At 50.8% G+C, this 20,486-nt stretch overlaps 1 protein-coding gene across 1 annotated transcript in view; it reads left to right on the top strand.

The window, feature by feature from the left end:
* LOC147669095 (organic solute transporter subunit alpha-like) overlaps positions 1-15,006 on the top strand; it is an 83,388-nt gene extending 68,382 nt beyond the window's left edge. Inside the window, exon 9 of the mRNA XM_086948231.1 lies at positions 14,603-15,006. Within this exon, the coding sequence (XP_086804357.1) occupies positions 14,603-14,748 (146 nt within the window). The 3' untranslated portion in view covers positions 14,749-15,006. The remainder of the gene's footprint in view (positions 1-14,602) is intronic.
* The last annotated feature ends 5,480 nt before the right edge of the window (positions 15,007-20,486 follow it).

The raw sequence follows: 20,486 nt of genomic DNA, 5'->3' as shown, positions 1-20,486 counted from the left end.
TGGCTGCCTGTCTCTTCAGAAGGAAGGAGAGTGCCTGGCCCTGCAAGAGGAGAGGCTGCCCAGGAGGAGAACTCAAGCACGTTCTCGGAGTGTGGGACATCCAGAAGTTTCTGACAAGGGACAGGGCGTGTATCCGGTACTGACCAGTGGTGTGCGGCATCTCCAGGTGCAGTTCCTGCCATGAACTGCATGATAGGTTTAAAGGGTTCCTGGCCATACCTTTGACGCTCTCCTTGAGGATTTCCTGCTGCCTGCACAAAACTCTGAGGCCACCTTTCGCGACACCCGCTCCGCGGGTGCCGCTCATCTCCTGCCCGACCCCGTTCTCCCTGGTGTGAGCGTCCACAGCCGGTGGAAAGCCAATCTCGCTCCCAGGTTGAGCACAGCGGGGCTTAACAGAGCAGCGAGCCTACCAGGGGACTGCGAGGACCAGCAGCCTTAGCTCCTCACAGCTGGTGCCTCTTCCCCCGGCGGCCACGCCCCCAGCCTTCGGCGTTATCAGAGCCGAGCCTTGCATACAGAGTGGGTGTTCCTGGCCATACCTTTGACGCTCTCCGTGAGGATTTCCTGCTGCCTGCACAAAACTCTGAGGCCACCTTTCGCGACACCCACTCCGCGGGTGCCGCTCATCTCCTGCCCGACCCCGTTCTCCCTGGTGTGAGCGTCCACAGCCGGTGGAAAGCCAATCTCGCTCCCAGGTTGAGCACAGCGGGGCTTAACAGAGCGGCGAGCCTACCGGGGGACTGCGAGGACCAGCAGCCTTAGCTCCTCACAGCTGGTGCCTCTTCCCCCGGCGGCCACGCCCCCAGCCTTCGGCGTTATCAGAGCCGAGCCTTGCATACAGAGTGGGTGTTCCTGGCTATACCTTTGACGCTCTCCGTGAGGATTTCCTGCTGCCTGCACAAAACTCTGAGGCCACCTTTCGCGACACCCGCTCCGCGGGTGCCGCTCATCTCCTGCCCGACCCCGTTCTCCCTGGTGTGAGCGTCCACAGCCGGTGGAAAGCCAATCTCGCTCCCAGGTTGAGCACAGCGGGGCTTAACAGAGCGGCGAGCCTACCGGGGTACTGCGAGGACCAGCAGCCTTAGCTCCTCACAGCTGGTGCCTCTTCCCCAGGCGGCCACGCCCCCAGCCTTCGGCGTTATCAGAGCCGAGCCTTGCATACAGAGTGGGTGTTCCTGGCCATACCTTTGACGCTCTCCGTGAGGATTTCCTGCTGCCTGCACAAAACTCTGAGGCCACCTTTCGCGACACCCGCTCCGCGGGTGCCGCTCATCTCCTGCCCGACCCCGTTCTCCCTGGTGTGAGCGTCCACAGCCGGTGGAAAGCCAATCTCGCTCCCAGGTTGAGCACAGCGGGGCTTAACAGAGCGGCGAGCCTACCGGGGGACTGCGAGGACCAGCAGCCTTAGCTCCTCACAGCTGGTGCCTCTTCCCCCGGCGGCCACGCCCCCAGCCTTCGGCGTTATCAGAGCCGAGCCTTGCATACAGAGTGGGTGTTCCTGGCCATACCTTTGACGCTCTCCATGAGGATTTCCTGCTGCCTGCACAAAACTCTGAGGCCACCTTTCGCGACACCCGCTCCGCGGGTGCCGCTCATCTCCTGCCCGACCCCGTTCTCCCTGGTGTGAGCGTCCACAGCCGGTGGAAAGCCAATCTCGCTCCCAGGTTGAGCACAGCGGGGCTTAACAGAGCGGCGAGCCTACCGGGGGACTGCGAGGACCAGCAGCCTTAGCTCCTCACAGCTGGTGCCTCTTCCCCCGGCGGCCATGCCCCCAGCCTTCGGCGTTATCAGAGCCGAGCCTTGCATACAGAGTGGGTGTTCCTGGCCATACCTTTGACGCTCTCCGTGAGGATTTCCTGCTGCCTGCACAAAACTCTGAGGCCACCTTTCGCGACACCCGCTCCGCGGGTGCCGCTCATCTCCTGCCCGACCCCGTTCTCCCTGGTGTGAGCGTCCACAGCCGGTGGAAAGCCAATCTCGCTCCCAGGTTGAGCACAGCGGGGCTTAACAGAGCGGCGAGCCTACCGGGGGACTGCGAGGACCAGCAGCCTTAGCTCCTCACAGCTGGTGCCTCTTCCCCCGGCGGCCACGCCCCCAGCCTTCTAGTATAAATTAAGAGGGGCTCATACCGCACCGCGGGACGCAGCCCGGGGCGAAGACCGGGCAAAGAGCGGGCCGTTAGAGGCAGTTAGAGACTGGACTGGGCCACCCCATTTGATTTCACCACTCTACTCCTCACGTTCTCCTTGCAGGTATTTCATTTCATTTTGTGCCTACCATGGCAACCCGCGAGTTTAGAGACAGAGCGGCCAAATCCAAATTGAAAAATGGTACCTTGGACGATTTTATCACTAGGAACCACACTGCAATTGATAACGAAATAACTAAGATGCAACATAGGGTCTCTATAGAACTTGAAGATGCTAGAAGATTGTCAGTTGAGCTAACCGCTGCCAAAAAATCCTCCCTTGGGCCTATTGCATGGGCCAAAACACCAGAGCGCTCGCTTGGCACTGTTCCCACTCTGATCGTCACAAATGCCGATATTCATCAACCGAAAGTGGATAGTATACCCTTGCTACAGGAGGGATCTCCACCAAAACCCACTCTTTCCCCACAATTCCACCCGTGTGTAATTCCCGAGCAAAAGAAGGAAACCGATGTGGGTTCGTCCCCTAAAGCTATAACCAACTACGCTACGCTACCAAAAGGTGGCAACTCCCCCATGCCACAAAATGGCCCACACCACAACAAAAGGAAGCGCAACCACACCTCGGCATATTCAAGGAAAAAGGCCAAAATTGCCAAGGCCCAGCTACTAACTAAGGCACCTCCCCCTGCTCCGCTGCCAAAAACCAAGACTTTTCCCCTGGAAACGTGCTTAGTAAACATTCCCCCGCATACAGTAGTCATCCAAGAAAATAATGATCTCACCATAGAAAGTGACACTGCTGGAACTCCGCTCTGCACTATTAAAGGAAAGGACGTTGAGTTTCTGACTGTTGTCTGGGAAACACTTAAAAAACTTCTTTCCCCTCTAGAAGTGAGTTTTACACACATAGAAACACAGCTTCTGGAAATAGAAAAAAGCATTTTAAATTTGGCCACTATCACCATGCAGAATGCTAAACCAACATGTTCACATGGAACTCCGCCTCCCACAGTACCATCTGTCCCTGTGACCCAAGCTGCTGCGAACTTGCAGGCGCCTATGAAGGCTAAGTCCCTGGGAATTACCAATGCTACCCTGCCTTCCCCCCCTGCTGTAACTTCTTCTTCTGCCAGTCCCATTGTCATCCCCAAGGCCAAACCACTTCCTAAACCTCGAACCAAGGCAAACACTTATAATCCTCCAAATAGGGCAATGACGACCACTACTCAACCGGCGGCTGAAACTCTTCCGCCACCCCTATTAGTTACACCCGGCCAAAGGGTACCACCCTTGACAGATCAGCCCAATCCGAGGCAAAATGGCCAGAAATCTAACCTTCTAACATCGCAGAGAGCTAGTACCAGTTACATACGCTCAAGGGGATATGTAGATCTCCCCCCCGAGGTTAGTTCCTACGTTGTCGTGTTGACCGGGGTAACTGAATTGACACATAACCAGCAGGAAAACTTTGCCTCCTTAAAGAACAAGGTGATCCACTGGTTTGACGTCAATAAACCAATACCCGACCACCTAAGGAGTAAAATCCTTATGGTGCGGAGGGTACCCTGGGTTAGCACCACACAAAAGTCCACCAGTGGCGATTGTGTGATTGTATCCTTCGAGGACCCAAACACAGCTCACGCCATTTATTCTTGGATTAACCATAGCTCAACCTCAACAATAATAGCCAGACCCCTCACTTTTTTCTATCCACCCCGCCTCCACTCATCCCAGGGGGGGAATTGGAGAAGGATTCCGGAGAGGAACCATACATGGGGAGGGCAAAGTAACTTTTGGGCAGATGCACTTGGAGGCTGGAACGGGGCACCGATCTCTAATAGATACGGGTGTCTTGAGGAAGTGGATTGACTTCCACACCTGCCAACCATCGCACCTTCATCACCCACCCCAAAAAGCTCTCAGTCTTATTCAATGGGTGATCTATTCACCCACATTGTAGCAAACGCACACATGGGTGGTCAAACTCCTCCACAAACATCAAATCATGTACAGGCTCACAAACTTAGAGTAGGGCCAGGTTGGCACGACACCCGCCCACCAAAGCCATTAAATACTGATCCCCATATGAGGACTAAAGATAAGCCCCCCCCATACCACATAGCCCCAAACTAAATAGCGCTCCTTTGGACGTCCTTCCGCCTAGTCAACATGGCAAACCCTTAGCACATGACAGTTCTCAGATACCAGACATCAATAGTACACTAGAGGCTCCGGGTGTAATTTCCATTCTCTCCTGGAATGTGGCAGGGCTATCCAATAAGAAATGCGTTACTTACCTGTAACAGCAGTTATCCAGTATTGGTGTCTTTCATAGATTCACATGCCTGAATCATTCCCCGTCGCCGAGACGGGAGCCTCCGGTACATAAAAAAGTAATGTCCTAAGGACATACATAGAGAATATAGGCCGAAGGGCCTCCCCTTATGGGGCCTTTCCACGTCCTTATGTAAAAGGACCGAACTCTCATCGTTAGCCAATCAGCTCCGACCTCCTTCTAGAACCTTCCCGGGAGGAGCCTCCGTCCCTCAGATTTTCGTACGCACCCAGCTAGGGTGTCGCAATGTAGACCTAGAGGTACGTGAGTCCTTACCGGGGAGGCGGGAGGGTTGCATGTGAATCTATGAAAGACACCAATACTGGATAACTGCTGTTACAGGTAAGTAACGCATTTCTTATCCAGTATTTGGGTGTCTTTCATAGATTCACATGCCTGAATCAGAGTAGCCAGCAGTTATACATGCATAGTGGTAAGGCACATTCTCACATACAGTAGGCCTATAGAAAGTACAGGCAACCTGAGAGAAAACATGGTAATATATATTCATGCATATAGCAGAGAAAACCATTAAGAATGTGCATACCTGGATGGCGGGACGAGGTAAGGCTCACCTTATTGGAAGAGATGGCGCAGCACCGCTTGTCCCACTGCAGCGTCCTTCTGCAGTTCGATGTCCAGGCAGTAGTGCCTGGAGAAGGTATGCGGGGACTTCCATGTCGCCGCTCGGCAGATGTCCAGGATCGTCACTCCAGCGAAGAGCGCCGCTGACGTTGACATCGCTCTGGTCGAGTGGGCAGCCACTCGGTCTGTCAAAGGCCGTCCGGCCTGATCATGGCAGAAAGCAATCGCTGAAGAAATCCAGCGTGAGATGCTCTGTTTTGTCAAGGGCAACCCCATGCGCGGGTTGCTGTAGGCTACAAAGAGTTGAGAAGACTTCCTGACGTCTTTGGTCCTGTCCAAGTAGAATTTGAGACACCTTTTAATGTCCAGGGAATGCAGCGCCCTTTCCGCTGCCGTGGAAGGGTCCGGAAAGAACGACTTGAGGACAATTGGTTCGTTCAGATGAAAGTCTGACGGCACTTTAGGAATGAATTTAGGGTTGGGCCTGAGTACCACTCGGTCGTGCCTGAATTGGAGATACGGTTCCTGAATGGACAGCGCCTGAAGTTCGCTGACCCTTCTGGCCGACGTCAGGGCTAGCAGGAGAGCCGTTTTCCAGGAGAGATGCTTGAGCGATGCCCGGTGTATGGGCTCGAATGGGTGTTTCATTAATTGGTTTAGCACCAAGTTCAACTGCCAGGTTGGAGGAACTTTCCGAGGCCTCGGAAAGGATCTGTAAAGTCCTTTTAGAAATTGCTTTACCAGTCGACTGGACCAGAGGGAGGGTCCCGATGGGGTCCTGGTGAACCTAGAAATCGCAGCCAGATGAACCTTAATGGAGGCGTGAGCCAGTCCCGATTGAGCCAGGTGCAGTAGGTACGGTAGCAGCTGGACTGGGGTGACCCGGAGCGGGTGTAAGTCTTGTTCCGAACACCACACGCAGAACCTCTTCCACTTCAGCGAGTAGGTCTTGGTCGTGCTGCTCGCTCTCGCTTTGGCCAGTACCTCCCTGCAGTCCTGTGGTATGTCTAGCTCCCCGAACTCACGGTGCTCAGGAGCCAAGCCGATAAGTTGAGCGAACGGAGGTTCGGGTGGTGTACCTGGCCTCCGGACATTGTCAAGAGGTTCGGGAGTTGTCGCAGGTGAATCGGGGGCCTGATGGATAGGCGAAGAAGATCCGAGAACCAATGTTGTCTCGGCCAGTACGGAGCAATCAGTATCAGCGTGCACGGTTCCGTCCTCATCTTCCGGAGGAGCCTCGGTATCATCGGGAACGGCGGAAAAGCGTACGCAAACACGCTGGACCAGCCGATGGAAAAAGCATTTCCCAGCGACCCCCGTTGGGGATGCCAGCTTGCGTAGCTTCGGCATTTGGTGTTCTCTGCCGTCGCGAAGAGATCTATCCTCGGGGTGCCCCATTGTGAGAAGACGTGGGCCACCGTGTCGCCGTTGAGCTCCCATTCGTGGGAGAGAGAGGTCTGCCTGCTGAGGGCGTCCGCGATAGTGTTCTCCTTCCCTGGAACGTACTCCGCCTTGAGGGAGAGGCCGTGCGCCACCAACCAGTTCCAGATTTTTTGCGATTCTCGTGAGAGAGAGAGAGATCGCGTTCCCCCTTGTTTGTTCAGGTAGTGCATCGTCGTGGTGTTGTCTGTTTTGACGAGCACAGGGGAAGAGCCGATGCGTGGCAGGAAGGCCTGTAGAGCCAGGTACACTGCCCTCAGCTCCAGGAGGTTGATGTGTAGTTGTGTCTCCTGGGCGTCCCATTTGCCGCTGACTCGAAGGTCTAACAGTACTGCGCCCCAGCCTTCCAGTGAGGCATCGGTCGTGATGACCAGTGGTGCCGGCGGCAGGAGGAACGGCAATCCGGCCGTCAGGTGAGTCCTGTTTCTCCACCACAGCAGGGCCTTTATGATGGCCGGCGTGATTGTGAGAATGTCGTCGAATGAGCCTGAACACTGTTTCCATTGTCTCGCCAACGCTTCCTGTAGGGGGCGCATGCGGAGCCTGCAGTGCGGTACGAGGAGAATGCATGAGGACATCATCCCTAGCAAGGAGGTGAACGTCCGGACCTTGATGCGAGGCTTCTTGGCCACCGCCGCGGCCAGAGACAGTACTTTGCAGATCCTGTCCTCTGAGGGAAAAGCCTTCGCACGCTCCGTGTCCAGGGTTGCCCCCAGGAAGGTGATCCTCGTTGACGGAGTAGTGCATGATTTTTTGAGGTTGATCGTCAGACCCAGCTGTTGGAAAAGAGCGCTGCAGGCGTTGAAGGAAGCCAGCGCGTCCTCCGGGGAAGGAGCCTTCACCAGCCAGTCGTCCAGGTAGGGGAACACCTGGTGACCCCTTTGTCGCAGGAAGGCAGCCACGGGCGCCAAGCACTTTGTGAAGATACGTGGGGCAGATTTGAGGCCAAACGGCAAGACCTTGAACTGGTAATGTCTGCCCGCTATTTCGAACCTTAGGTATTTCCTGTGCCTGACGAGGATGGGGACATGGTAGTAGGCGTCCTGTAAGTCCAGGGAGACCATCGAGTCGCCTCTTTCCAGTGCTCCTAGGATCTCCTGGATTGTGACCATCCGGAAGGATTGACTCCTTAGGAAGGCGTTGAGCGCCCGGAGGTCTAAGATCGGCCTCCACTTGTCCCCTTTCTGTTGGACCAGGAAGAAGTGGGAATAAAAACCCTTCCCTTTCTGGGAGTCCGGGACCTTTTCGATGGCTCCTTTGACCAACATGGCAGAGACTTCCTGGAGAAGGAGGTGCAGGTGTCTGTGAGCACGCTTCAGCGGAGGGGTGTTGGGAGGGGTGTTGACCAGTTCGAGGGAATGTCCAAATTGAATTATTTGTAGTACCCACCGATCCGTAGTGATTTTTCGCCAATTGTGGAGGAAGTGGGTCAGTTTTCCCCCAATTCGAAAGGATTGAGACGGTGGTGGGACTGGCTGGAGTAAGTGGTCACTGGCGGCCGCCAGCGCCCTTCTTGGCGGATTTGCCTCTGAAGGACGATCTCCCATAGGATGACTGTCGGGACTGTTGTTTCTGCTGGGGTTGGTTCCTGTTGCCATAGGAATAGGACGACCGATTTTGGTAGGAACCTCTGTAGGAGTACTGACCTCTGGAGCGGCCTCCCCGAAAGGATTGGTTCCGGGACTGGAGGGAGCCCAGAGCCCTCGCCGTGTCGGTGTCTTTTTTGATGGCCTGGAGTGCCTCGTCTATCTTCTCCCCAAAGAGGAATTGCCCATCGAACGGCATATCCAGCACCTTAGATTGGACTTCCTGCCGAAAAGACGTCGCCTTCAGCCAGCCCTGGCGGCGGAGCACGGCAGCCCCGGCCAACTGGCGGAATCCCGTCATTGCTGCGTCGATGGCGCAGTCGATAATTTCAGCCGCGGAGTTTTGTCCTTCCGCCAGAAGAGCTTTCACCTCGTCCTGGACCGTGGCCGGCAGGCCTTGCAGGTAGGGAGCTATGTCTTCCCACAGCTGGCGGTTGTAGCGGCCCAGGAGGGCGATGGAGTTTGCCACCTTGATGGACATGGCGGATGTGGTGGAGAACCTCTTGCCTATGGTGTCCAGCTTCCTTCCTTCCTTGTCCGGGGGCGCGGACAGCGGCGAGGAGGGGTTTCGGGATTGTTTTTGGGCCGCCTGAGTGACAACCGAGTCCGGTTTGGGGTGGCCGGTCAGGCAGGCAGGTGCGGAGTTCGGGGCCTTATATTTTTTGTCCAGGCGCGGAACCACCGCCGGCACCGAGGCAGGCGTGAGCATCAGCTTCTTGCCCTGTTCCCATAGAAAGTCTATCAGAGGAATAGACTTGGTCGATTTCTGTGTGTGCTCCTTGAAATCATGGAGGAAGCATTCCGTTTCCGCGGATTCCACCGTCATGTGAAACCGCCTTGCAGCCCTGTCCACCAGTTTGTGGAAACCTCCCACGTCCGCCGCTTCAGAGTGGCGCGGTCTCGGGGATGCCGGGGCAGACGAATGGTGTGATGACGCAGCATCGGCATCGTCGTCTCTGTGGTCCGAGGCGACGTCTTGCACCTCGCCTTCCTCTAAGTCCGTGTCGTCCTCCTCGCTTTCCGATGAGTCCTCCGCCTGTGTCTGCGGTCGGAGTTGGCTCCGAGGACGGGCCGGGGGAGCGGAAGGGTGCGAGGCCGCCGGTTGCGGTTGGGTGACCGGTACCTGGGCACCGCTGTCTGCGTCCGGGAACCTTCGTTTATAGTCCTGCACCAGGGATTTCAAATCGTTGACCAGAGACAGTGGCAAACAGATCATCGGGGTTTTCACCGTGTCTACGGTCAGGGAGCTGCCTTGATACGTCACTCCGTCCCGGATCTCTTGGACGTCCTGGTGGTCTTCGTGAACCTCCTGATCTTCGCCCGACTCTTCACTTTGTAGTGTGTCTTGTTCTTCTTCGGGTGCCAAGTCCACCGTTGGGCGAACCGAGGGTGTAGGACTCGAGTGAATAGAGACTTCGACCAATCTCGATTCCTTCCAAGATGGCGCCGGGGTCTCTTCCGACGACGTGCGTGAAGATGGCGCTCCCGCCATGTGTGTTGGTGATTTGGGCACCTCCGTCAGGGTCAATGGTACCAATTTTTGTGGGGATAAGGGTTTCGCCGCCTTACCGATGGTAGGGTCGTGGACTTGAGATGCCTTTGTCGAAGGTGTGGTTGTTGAACTTGATTTCGACTGTTTAGGAGACGAACTTGACTTCGATGTCTTGGGTGACGAGCCTTCGGTATGAGGTGTTTTCGGCGAAGGCGTACCTGAAGATTTAGACCTCTTAGGTGACGAAGAGGCGGCCTTCGAGGGTTTGAGAGGAATGGTCGAGGAGACCGGTGCGCCAGAGGACGCAGTGGTGGTCGTCGTGGTCGCCGCGGAGGGCGATGAGGCCGTAGTGGTCGACACAGTGGTCGTGACTGAGGTGGTCCGCTTAGTAGATGGAGCGGGCTTCTTGAACCTCTGGCCATCCTTAACAGACACGGAGGAGGTGGAGCGTGCCTCCGAAGGCTTCGTGTGCGCCTTCTTAGGAGGAGTGTCTGTCTCTCCAGGGGACTGCACCCTGGGTCTCTTCTTGGAGACTTTGGAGGTCGCGGAGACACTACCCTCGGAAGATTCCAGAGTGTCTCGGACCTTAAGCCTGTCGAGCCATTCGCGAAGGCGAGTTTCCCTTTCCTTAACCGTCTTCTTTGGGAAGGCTCTACACACCCTACACTTGTCAGTGACGTGGTCAGGGTACAGGCAATATATGCACAGGTCGTGCTTGTCCTCCGCTTGAATCCGCTGCTTGCCGCAGGAGGAGCAGGCCCTTAGGAGGGCTTTCTTCTGTGAGTCCGCCATGGACGAAGTTTTCTTATTAGATTCCGACATTTAGTCGATGCTAGGATGAAATCCTTTTCGTACAAGTGAATTTCGGCGAAGTTTGAGACTTCGAATTTTGGAAACCTGAAGAGCTCAGGTTGGAGACTCCCTAGCACAACGTGCGGTAGAAAAATCTGAGGGACGGAGGCTCCTCCCGGGAAGGTTCTAGAAGGAGGTCGGAGCTGATTGGCTAACGATGAGAGTTCGGTCCTTTTACATAAGGACGTGGAAAGGCCCCATAAGGGGAGGCCCTTCGGCCTATATTCTCTATGTATGTCCTTAGGACATTACTTTTTTATGTACCGGAGGCTCCCGTCTCGGCGACGGGGAATGATTCAGGCATGTGAATCTATGAAAGACACCCAAATACTGGATAAAGTAGATACGCCTGATTGGGGGGGATCTCATTGAGGGCTACGATGTATGTCTCCTACAAGAGACATGGGCAAGAGAAAAATACTCCCGGCAAGGTTTCGCTATCTTTGATATTGAAGCAAAATGGGGAGGAAAGGGCCGACCTTCAGGAGGACTCTCGATCTGGGTTGGGTCCCACTTGGGATGTAGGGCCACACACCTGGAAACCAATTCTTGTGACTTCCAGTGTGTCTCCCTTGAATGGCCATGCGGAGGGAAGGTCACATTGATTAACATATATTCAAGACCAGTGGGGGTTGCAGCAACCTCGGGACCAGTGGAGGATCTAGCTCAGTTCCTTGACACACATAATTTTTGCTCCCCTCTAATTGTAGGTGGAGATTTTAACCAGCAATATGAACCACTCCCTGACTACCTGGTGGGTATATCTAGTGAAGAGGATGAATTGTGGAATATCCCTACCCTGACAGATCCAGTGACCAGGGCATGGTCTCCACTCGCCACTCAAATAATGTCCCTCACACTTAGTCACTCGCTGAGGGCTTGTAATGGCCGGACCAAAGGCGACATCCCGCCTAAAAATACTTTTAACAGGCCGGGCTATGAGTCACGGATTGACTACATAATGGTTCCAACTAGGGACTGGAGGAAAGTGAAAGACTTCCGAGTTATCCCCAGACTTGACAGCAACCACAACCTGCTCTCACTCAAATTCGAGATCCATGGCCGGCAAATAGATAAGGTCGACAACAATTCTGCATTACAGTCTGACCTTGTGTTATCCAGCAATAGGCGCAGAATCAAATGGGCCAAATTGCTGGAGAACCATAGTAACATTGAGAGACTCTATGCACTAGTCGTCCCCGCCCTGGAAAAAGTAGAGCGTTGTATGCATCACTCAGTTAGCGAATCTGAAATTAATTTTACAGGTAGTTTAGGGGTATCCACTCCCCCTTCATGCAAGCCGGCACAACTATCTGAACTCGGTAACATTCACTCAGAACTATGCACTAACCTTGCAGAGGTGCTGAACCCAGTGGCCAGGCCTCACAAGTCCAAGCAGAGAAGAGCCACCTGGTTCAATGCCTCCTGTAGGGAAGCAAAAGCTACACTACTGAAATCACTCAAAGCACGAGACACTTCAAACATAATCAGGGAGAGACGATTAGCGTACAAATCAGCCCTCCACGCTGCAAAAATAGACTGGGATGAGGGGAACTGGTCTAAAATAACAGCTGCCTTTGCATGCCGAGATTCACGGACTTTCTGGCAGATCGTTAGGCACGGCTCGGCCGAACCACTTGTAGCAGTTGAGGCCAATATAGCACCATCTGTATGGGAGGAACATTTTAACATTTTATACGAACCACATAGCAGTGACCAGATGTCGAACGAACCTGCAGAAGTGCACCACTCCACTAACAATAGTGTAACTGACATGGATGATTTTAGTATAGAGGAAATCACTATGGCAATTACGTCCCTGGCTGCAGGTAGGGTGCCGGGCCTGGACAGGCTCCCAGGCGACCTTTACAAACACGAACCTAAAATCTGGGCTCCCTATCTCGGGGTGCTATTCAATTCCATTCTGAAAGGCATGCCAATTCCTTCGACCTGGCCGGGGGCCGAAATAGTCCCAATTTTTAAAAAGGGGTCCCCCCTCCTCCCGGCCAATTACAGGCCAATAAGCTTGATCGATGTATCCCAAAAACTCTTTTCTAAGCTACTGCTAAACCGCTTACATGAGTGGATCAGGGATTTTAACATCCTCAGCCCTTTTCAAGCAGGCTTCAGGGAGAAGGTCTCCACCATCGACCAGGTCTTTCGTCTTGTCCTCATACATTGGAAAACGGTGCAGTTGGAGGGTGGCAGCCTCTACACTGTATTCGTGGACCTGAGGGCTGCGTTCGACCTGGTCCCAAGGAACAAGCTGTGGGAGGTCCTTGCTAAAATGGGGGTTCCTGAAGGCCTACTGAAAATGATAATCCGCCTTCATAGCACTAATTTCGCCCAGGTCAGATGTGGTAGGATGGGTGCAATGTCCGAGAGGTTCCCCGTTGGCAGGGGGGTAAGGCAGGGTTGTGTGCTTGCACCAACCCTGTTTTGCCTTTATGTCAACGGGGTAATCTCCCACTTAGCGGGGGTACCCAACTCTGATGCCCCAAAACTAGCCGCTGAAAGGGTGCCAGCCATCATGTTTGCCGACGACACATTGTTACTATCAAAGTCGGCAACGGGCATTCAGCGCATCCTCAACGGCTTTGTGGACTTCTGTGAGGCCCATGGATTAGAAATTAACGCCATCAAAACGAAATTCATGGTCCTCAACCCCCCACAGAAATTCCATTTTAGTCCAAGCATTGCACACATCAGGCTCGAAAGAGTGAAAACCTTCGAATATCTGGGCATTGTGCTAAATGATAAACTTACTTGGAACACACACCTGGAGAAGGCAGCACTTAAATTGACCCAACACTCGGGGGGCATTATGAAACTCTTGGCAAACAATAAATCCTCAATTAGGCCTATCGGCCCTCCAATACAGATATACAAATCTCAAGCCAAGGGGGCCGTTATCTATGGATCCGAACTTTGGGGCCACGTTAAAACATCAATGCTTTTGAAGGTGGAAAATAAATTCATCCGAAATCTTGTTGGGCTACCTCCGAGCACCACCCTTGTCCCCCTCAGGATGGACCTAGGCCTATGCCCGCTTGACGAGGATTTGGCCCTACGCCCACTGGCCTTCTGGCACAGACTATGGACAACTCCAGAATTGGCCAGCTACAGAGAAGGACTTCAGGAGGTCCTTGCTATCCCAGGCGCTGGAAAAATTAAATGGCTTAATTCCATTAAACTGGAATTGGAGGCCTTGGGTCTCCCAACAATGTGGTCTGATCCTTTGAACACTTGCCATCTCCTCCCTAAAAAGGAACTAGTCAAGTCTTACCGTGATAGCAAACTGTCCTTGCTACTCAATCATCAAAATCTCGGGACTCTGACAGCCTCCTTTTTGTCCCACAAGGCCAACCATAATATGGAACCAACTCTGGATAAAATGTATCCCCCCATATTGAGGAAACTATACCTACAGTGGAGACATGGGTCCCTCCCCATAAGAACTCTTACATCTAAATCGAGTGACGATGCAAGCAGTACTTGTCCAGCATGCAGAATTTCGGATGAAACTGACTCCACATCCTTTTTCTCTGCCCTGCCTATCGAGAGATCCGAAGGTACTGGATTGCTCCCCTATGCAGGAATCTGGGCCTTGCGAGGTGTCTGGCCGCTTTCAGAGTCCTAAAAACTGATCTGTCGGACCATATTGTGTTCCCTATGGCCAAGTACTTGGGCGCTCTCTGGTCTATTAGAAGGAAATGTCTCAGGGCTCTGACTTGATTTTCAGTATATAGGGATTTTTGTAAGAGACGCTTTTAGAAATTTTACAATTTGCTGTATAAATCATTTTAAATGAACCAGTTTTAATGTGTATTACAAACGTCTTTTATGGTAAAGTTTTATCGAAATAGAGATATTTTTGAATTGAATTGAATTGAAAGGGAAATTGGTCTGTTCTCTTCAAAGGCTTTTAAATTACTCCCAATCTCAAAATCAGACTTTGCGATGAGTATGTCTGTTTGTGGAAATTTTAGACAACTATGCCCACTTCTGTGTGGTAGGTTTCGAGATGTGTTCTTTTTAGATATGTTATCTTTTGGGGGCCTGGGATAGCTGAATGGAATCACATTTGCTATGAATTTTTAATTGATGCTAGAATATTGATGGAGATTTTTAACTTTGTGTTTCTATCGTTCTCTCAGTTATGAACAACCATCTGCTCATCGTGGAGATGTTCATCGTGTCTGTCGTGGTGAGGGTGTTCTACAGAGGACACAGCAACAACACATCCTACGCAGCCGTACCCAAGCCCGGGTCAGATCACGCTCGCCAAGAACAGACCGTCTGACCATGATCACACTTGGATTGTAAATACACCTGGATAAAGGGAATCCTAACTTAAAGAGCTCAGACATTACAAGAATATCCCCTACTTTGGCTGACAAACTGTTTCTGTGCACCTGGTTTGGAAGGAATAATCGAGAACGTAGTCTCATAGGTTTTTCTGCAACTACCCGCCTTAAATTCTTTAGCAATGTTTTTGAGATTCACATTTCCTTATTAGGTTATGCTTGATAAAATATTAAAAGTCTTTTCTTTAAATGCCCAGAGAATGTGATTGTTTTGCTGATGGATTCATATAAAGAATCATTATATTTGAGAATGTGAGCACATTCCAGAGGAGTGGAATTAGAGTAACGTGGATAGGGTTTACAAGATGCCTTATACACAAACGTGTCAGGTGACCACGCCCACCTCTAAGCCCTACAGCTGACATGTCTGTCTGCTGACCACATACCTTTTTGATAAGTGCCTGTCCCATGAGCCGGCTCCTCCACGGTCCCACCGACAACATCATTCTGGCAGTGTCAAACCCTAACCCAACTCCAATCTCCTTGAAGTGCATCCCCAAAGCGATGACGGACCACACCCTGTCCAATGCCAGTTTGATGCAAACCACGTCAAGACCATCAATACACTCAAAGTTTAACACATATTGGAGTAGTAATAATTTTATAAGCACATGCCCTCTCTCCAAGTCCTTTGATTTTGCAAAATTCATCCAATTTAACAAACAATATTAGCAAAATCATATAGTTTCTGCTGCCAAAACTTAAATTGTATCCCTCCTCTCGATAGAGACAAAAACCATTTCTATTCAGATGATTGCCCACTGTTTCTTAATTCCAGTTGCCAGCCCAAGTCCTCAAGTTGCTTGATTTTCTCTCAGTTATATTCATTACAAATGACTCGCAGAGATGAAACTTAAAATTCACTTGGTCCTCCCGACACGTGTTTCGTCCATTGGAATATCACAGACCTTTGGATGGCAGTTTTCGTGTAAAAACAGTCTTAGATATAAAAATATATAGTATACGCTATAACATTCATATATAACCTACCCCATGCCGCAAAGTAGCAGAGCATCCATGACACACATAAAATGTGGTACGAGTCAAAAAGGGGCCCTAGGTTTTTCCTATAGAATATCTTACTGTACTCACTAATCCAGCTCACGCGATATATGTATGTATTAGTATTTATATAGCGCATTCCTACATCAACTTAGGGTTTACATATTTTATTATATTAAACATATTTACATTTGTATTCAGGAAGAGGTGTGGCGCAGCGGCCAGGGCGGCTGACTCTGGAGCGCGGGGATCACGGTTCAATTCCCAGCACTGGCGGCAGCTCAGCTCAGCACCATGTGACTCTGGGCAATAGCTTGCTTAATCTCCCCAATGGCCCCCAGCGCCTTAAGACCCTTAGGGGTGATTAGTTTGGCTTTACAAATACCGGGTTAACATTTACATTTTTAGTCACAGTTAGCGTAAATTATTTACCCAGGATCACATGATTTTCTGGCACCTTCCAAACTCAGAAGACGAATATATATGGTAAGTATTGTGCGGCTTTGCAGATAAATTCAGGGCCTCATTTATGAGGTTTTGCCGCAGGCCTTCCTGCTGGGCTGCCCTACGGCAAAAGAAAAGGGCAGGAATGCGCCGTATCCATCAGATACGGCGCATTTCTGTCCTTTTCCCCTGCGCCGGCGCACAACTGGCTGCCGTGCGCCATATTGCAAGGGTTTCTGCGTTGCAGAGATGATTATTAAAAACAAGATGCTTTTTCCTCTTTCTGTGTCCAATGTGGTAAAAATTCTTGATAAAAAGATGAACAGCAAAAACAATGTAGAGGTGCACGGTTCAAAAGACAGGGAAACGAGGGATACTCGATGTGTTAGAGAGGTACAAGTTATTTTCACATAGCAAACTTTAAGTGGTGTCCAGCAGTCACAAAAGAGTGCAAATTTTTGTGCAGATGCAATATTTTGGGACTGATTTAGGAGCTCTTGCACCACCGGTGCGTTTAGTGACGCACCAGCAGGGTAAAAAATGCGCCATGTTGCGTCCTATTTACAAAGTGACGCATCTAGGTAGATGCGTCACTTTGTAAACCCCTGCGCCACATTGTACCTGCGCCAGGTATAATGTATGCAGGGTGGGCGTTCTGACGCCTGTTGTCAAATGCAGGTGTTACTGGGGCAAGACGAGGAGGCGGGAACACAAACCTCCAGAGTGTATGACAGTGTGATGGCCGATGGAAAGTCAAGGACAGCAGATTCAGTGTCAGGCACCCTGGACCACATATACAACAAACATCAAAAGATTCAACCGCAAGATTAGAGAAACCGAACATATCCTCAGATGTTTCAACGACTAAAGGATATATTTGAGTAGTGATTTAGAACAAATATACCTGTAACAAGAGGGTGGCTGAGGTGAAGGTATATTTTGCAGAGAGGGTGTCACCGTTTGCATTGGCCAGGTACAAGGCACACTCCGCCACAATCACATATCCGATCACCTGAGAGACCTCCACTGGCTCCCCGTCAACAAGAGAATAATGTTCCGTCTCCTCACCCACGCACACAAAGCCCTCTACGACCTAGGACCCAAATACCTCAACACGCGCCTGACCTTCTACACCCCCACCCGCCAACTACGATCGTCCAATCAAGCCCTCGCCGCGATTTCACGCATCCAAAGATCCACCATGGCGGGAAGATCCTACTCCTACTTAGCGGCCAAAACCTGGAATTCTCTCCCCACCCACCTCCGCCTTACACAGAACCACCTATCCTTCAGAAAACAACTCAAAACTTGGATATTTGATAAATAACGTACCCCCCCTCCCTCAAGCACCTTGAGACCCTCTGGGTGAGTAGTGCGCTATACAAATTTTAACTTGACTTGACTACAGGACGAGGAAGTTGTGTAACGCTTTTACAATACATTCTAATGCCTGCCCATGTCTCTTGGTCTTTTTGAGCTCGAAGCAAACCTGCAAATGTTTTTCAAATAAGAAATTAAAATAGGAGGCTTTGCGAAAATGTCCTACAGAGGTAAAAAATAAAGCAGAATGTCTGTTTAGCCAAAATAAAATGGGAAATGCTGTTTTATTTCCTAGCAAATAAACCAATGCTTTATTTGCTCTAGTATTTCTTTAGAAAACTTTAACAACAAAAAAATAATTTTAAGGTTTCAAAAATTACAAATAAAATACATTTGCAACTTTGGAAAATATTCCAACACATTTTTCGAACTGTAGGGAAAGCAAGGTCCTGCAATTTTGCACAGGTCTTCTGTAAAGACAATTGTAAGGTGCAGTTGGGATAATATGTAAAGATTTCAGAAGCTGAAGGACATTAGATGGAGCTGGCTTCACAAGATTTAGTTGTGGAGGGGGGAACGTCACAAGCTTACCTGACGTGACCGGTGAGCCGGAGAAGGTCTCGCTCTATGCAGATGATATCTTATTCTATTGCTCTAATCCGATTTCCTCGCTGTCAGCGGTACAGTGGAATTTCGCAATGTTGAAAAATGGGCCGGCTACAGGATCAACAGGGATAAATAGTTATTTTACAAATTGTGGAGGTGGAGTGAAGGAATTCTGATCCCACCCAGGATAAGGATTTGTTGACAGAGGGTTTACGCTACTTGGGCATTAAGGTGAAGCCTGGTCAGTCCCGATTCCTGGAGAGAAACCTAGAGACGGTCCACCACGACTTCCAGGCAGACTTTGTTTGCCATCTGGGTAGAAAAGTATTGCTCAAGATGATCACTTTGCCCAAATTCTTGTACCCCCTGCAGAATACTCCCTGCCTGTCCCAGAGTCCTTCTTTAACTAAATATATGGTACGGTGAATTCCTTACTCTGGGATGGTGAGTTCCCCTGGAAAGGACTGCAATGCTACAACGCTCTGTCTATTATGGGGGCATCTCTCTATCTATACTACTGGGCCTCCCATCTGCAAGCTGTAATTGTGTGGGGATTCGCCCCAGAAATGATCCACCGATGGGGTTAGAGAGATCCCTGATGGAGCCGAACACATACATAAATTACTTCTATTGCAGGCCCTTTCGATCTGCACTGCTGGGACCCACTATGGTCTCATTAGAGGCCTCGGACAAGGCCATACACTATGCCGGGAGCGAGGTAGGCTCTCCTCTGTGTCCCCCTTGTCGAAGGGCTACATGTTGAGGGAAATTGCCAAATCTGAAACAATGAGACTGGTTGGGGATATCCACCCTGGAAGATCTAGCAGGGGCGGCTGGGATGAAGTCGTTTGGGAATTTGCAGGGAGAATATGATCTTCACCCATCTCATGTTTTCAAAATCTTGCATGCAGTGAATGCAGAACACAGAGTAGAAGGCCCTGGAGGATAATAACCCCATCGAAAATAGAATATGGCTGGGAGAGTTGGCCAGGAAAGTGGTCACACCTAAACAATAGAACAGACAACTTGCAATTAGAGCTCCATGGGAGGCGAATGTGGGCAGTATGGATAAAATAGACTGGGAGGCGGTCCTAATGCACCCTCGTGAGGTGGTGATCAAAGCCACCCTGCAGCTCCTACAACTTAAAATGTTGCATCGAGTCTTCTATAGTAGAGATTCAGGATGGGCCGATCTCCATCCCCGGAGTGCCAAAGGTACAGAGCATGAGTAGGTTCCTTCGCCACCAAGATCTGGAAATGCCCAGGGATCCAAACATTTTGGAGAACGGTTCTCTCGGGAGCTCTCTGAGATTTTAGAGGTCGCAATCCCAGAATCTCTACTCAACAAGTCCTTAGAACTAGGTTAATTCCCACCAGAGCTCAAAACCTCCGACATTAGACCTCTCCTCAAAATGAAACAACCTAAACGCAGCAGGACCAGCAAACTATATGCCCATATCATATAGGCCATTCTTAGGAATTTGTTTTTGTTTGTAAGAGCAGAGTTTACCCAGCTCTAACTTTATAGAATATTATGGATTAATATCAGACGAAAAGTCCAGTTTCAGACCAGAGGCACAGAGCCCGCCATCACATCAATCTGGGATGAGCTAAACTGGCAATGGGCAAGAACCGAGTAGCAGACTTGTTGCTATTGGACTTATTCGCTGCATTTGACCCGGTCCACCACCACACACTACTGCAAAGACTCCACGACCTCGGAATCCATGAAAATGCTCTAAAAAGGATTGCTTCTTATTTCACAGACAAAGCGTAGTCTTCCTACCAACTTGCACATCATCCCCTCACACACACCACTGTGACATCCTCAGGGGTCCATCATATCCCCTCTATTATTTAAAATCTACCTTAACCCCAGTTCCACCCAAATAATTTTGCAAATGGATCGACCTCCACAATGCACAACTCGCCGACTGCATTCATGCCATAAATACAAGGATGATGACTAACCATCTAAAGCTGAATATGCCAAAGACAGAGATTATGAATTGTGGACAGTGGCAAAAGTACCAGTCTACCGCCAAATGGCCTAAGGATCTTGAAGCCCCTCCAACAACATCAAAAGAAGTTAGAACCCAAGAGTAACAATGGTTTCAGACCGATCATTGATACTGCATGCTAACGTCACAAAGAAGGCCTTCTACACATTGAAAACAGGATGTCACTTCTTCCCATATCTTGCACATCAACATACTCTGCAAGCCGTCCTCACACTCGTACTCTCAAAGCTTCATTATGCCAATAGCCAACAGCCTGCAACATGGCTCCCCCGCATTATACA

The sequence above is a fragment of the Lissotriton vulgaris genome, unplaced genomic scaffold, assembly GCF_964263255.1.
Source record: "Lissotriton vulgaris unplaced genomic scaffold, aLisVul1.2 SCAFFOLD_3332, whole genome shotgun sequence".
Classification (NCBI taxonomy): domain Eukaryota; kingdom Metazoa; phylum Chordata; class Amphibia; order Caudata; family Salamandridae; genus Lissotriton; species Lissotriton vulgaris.
The sequence above is the reverse complement of the archived record's forward strand: the minus strand, read 5'-3'. Positions and strand labels throughout refer to the sequence as shown.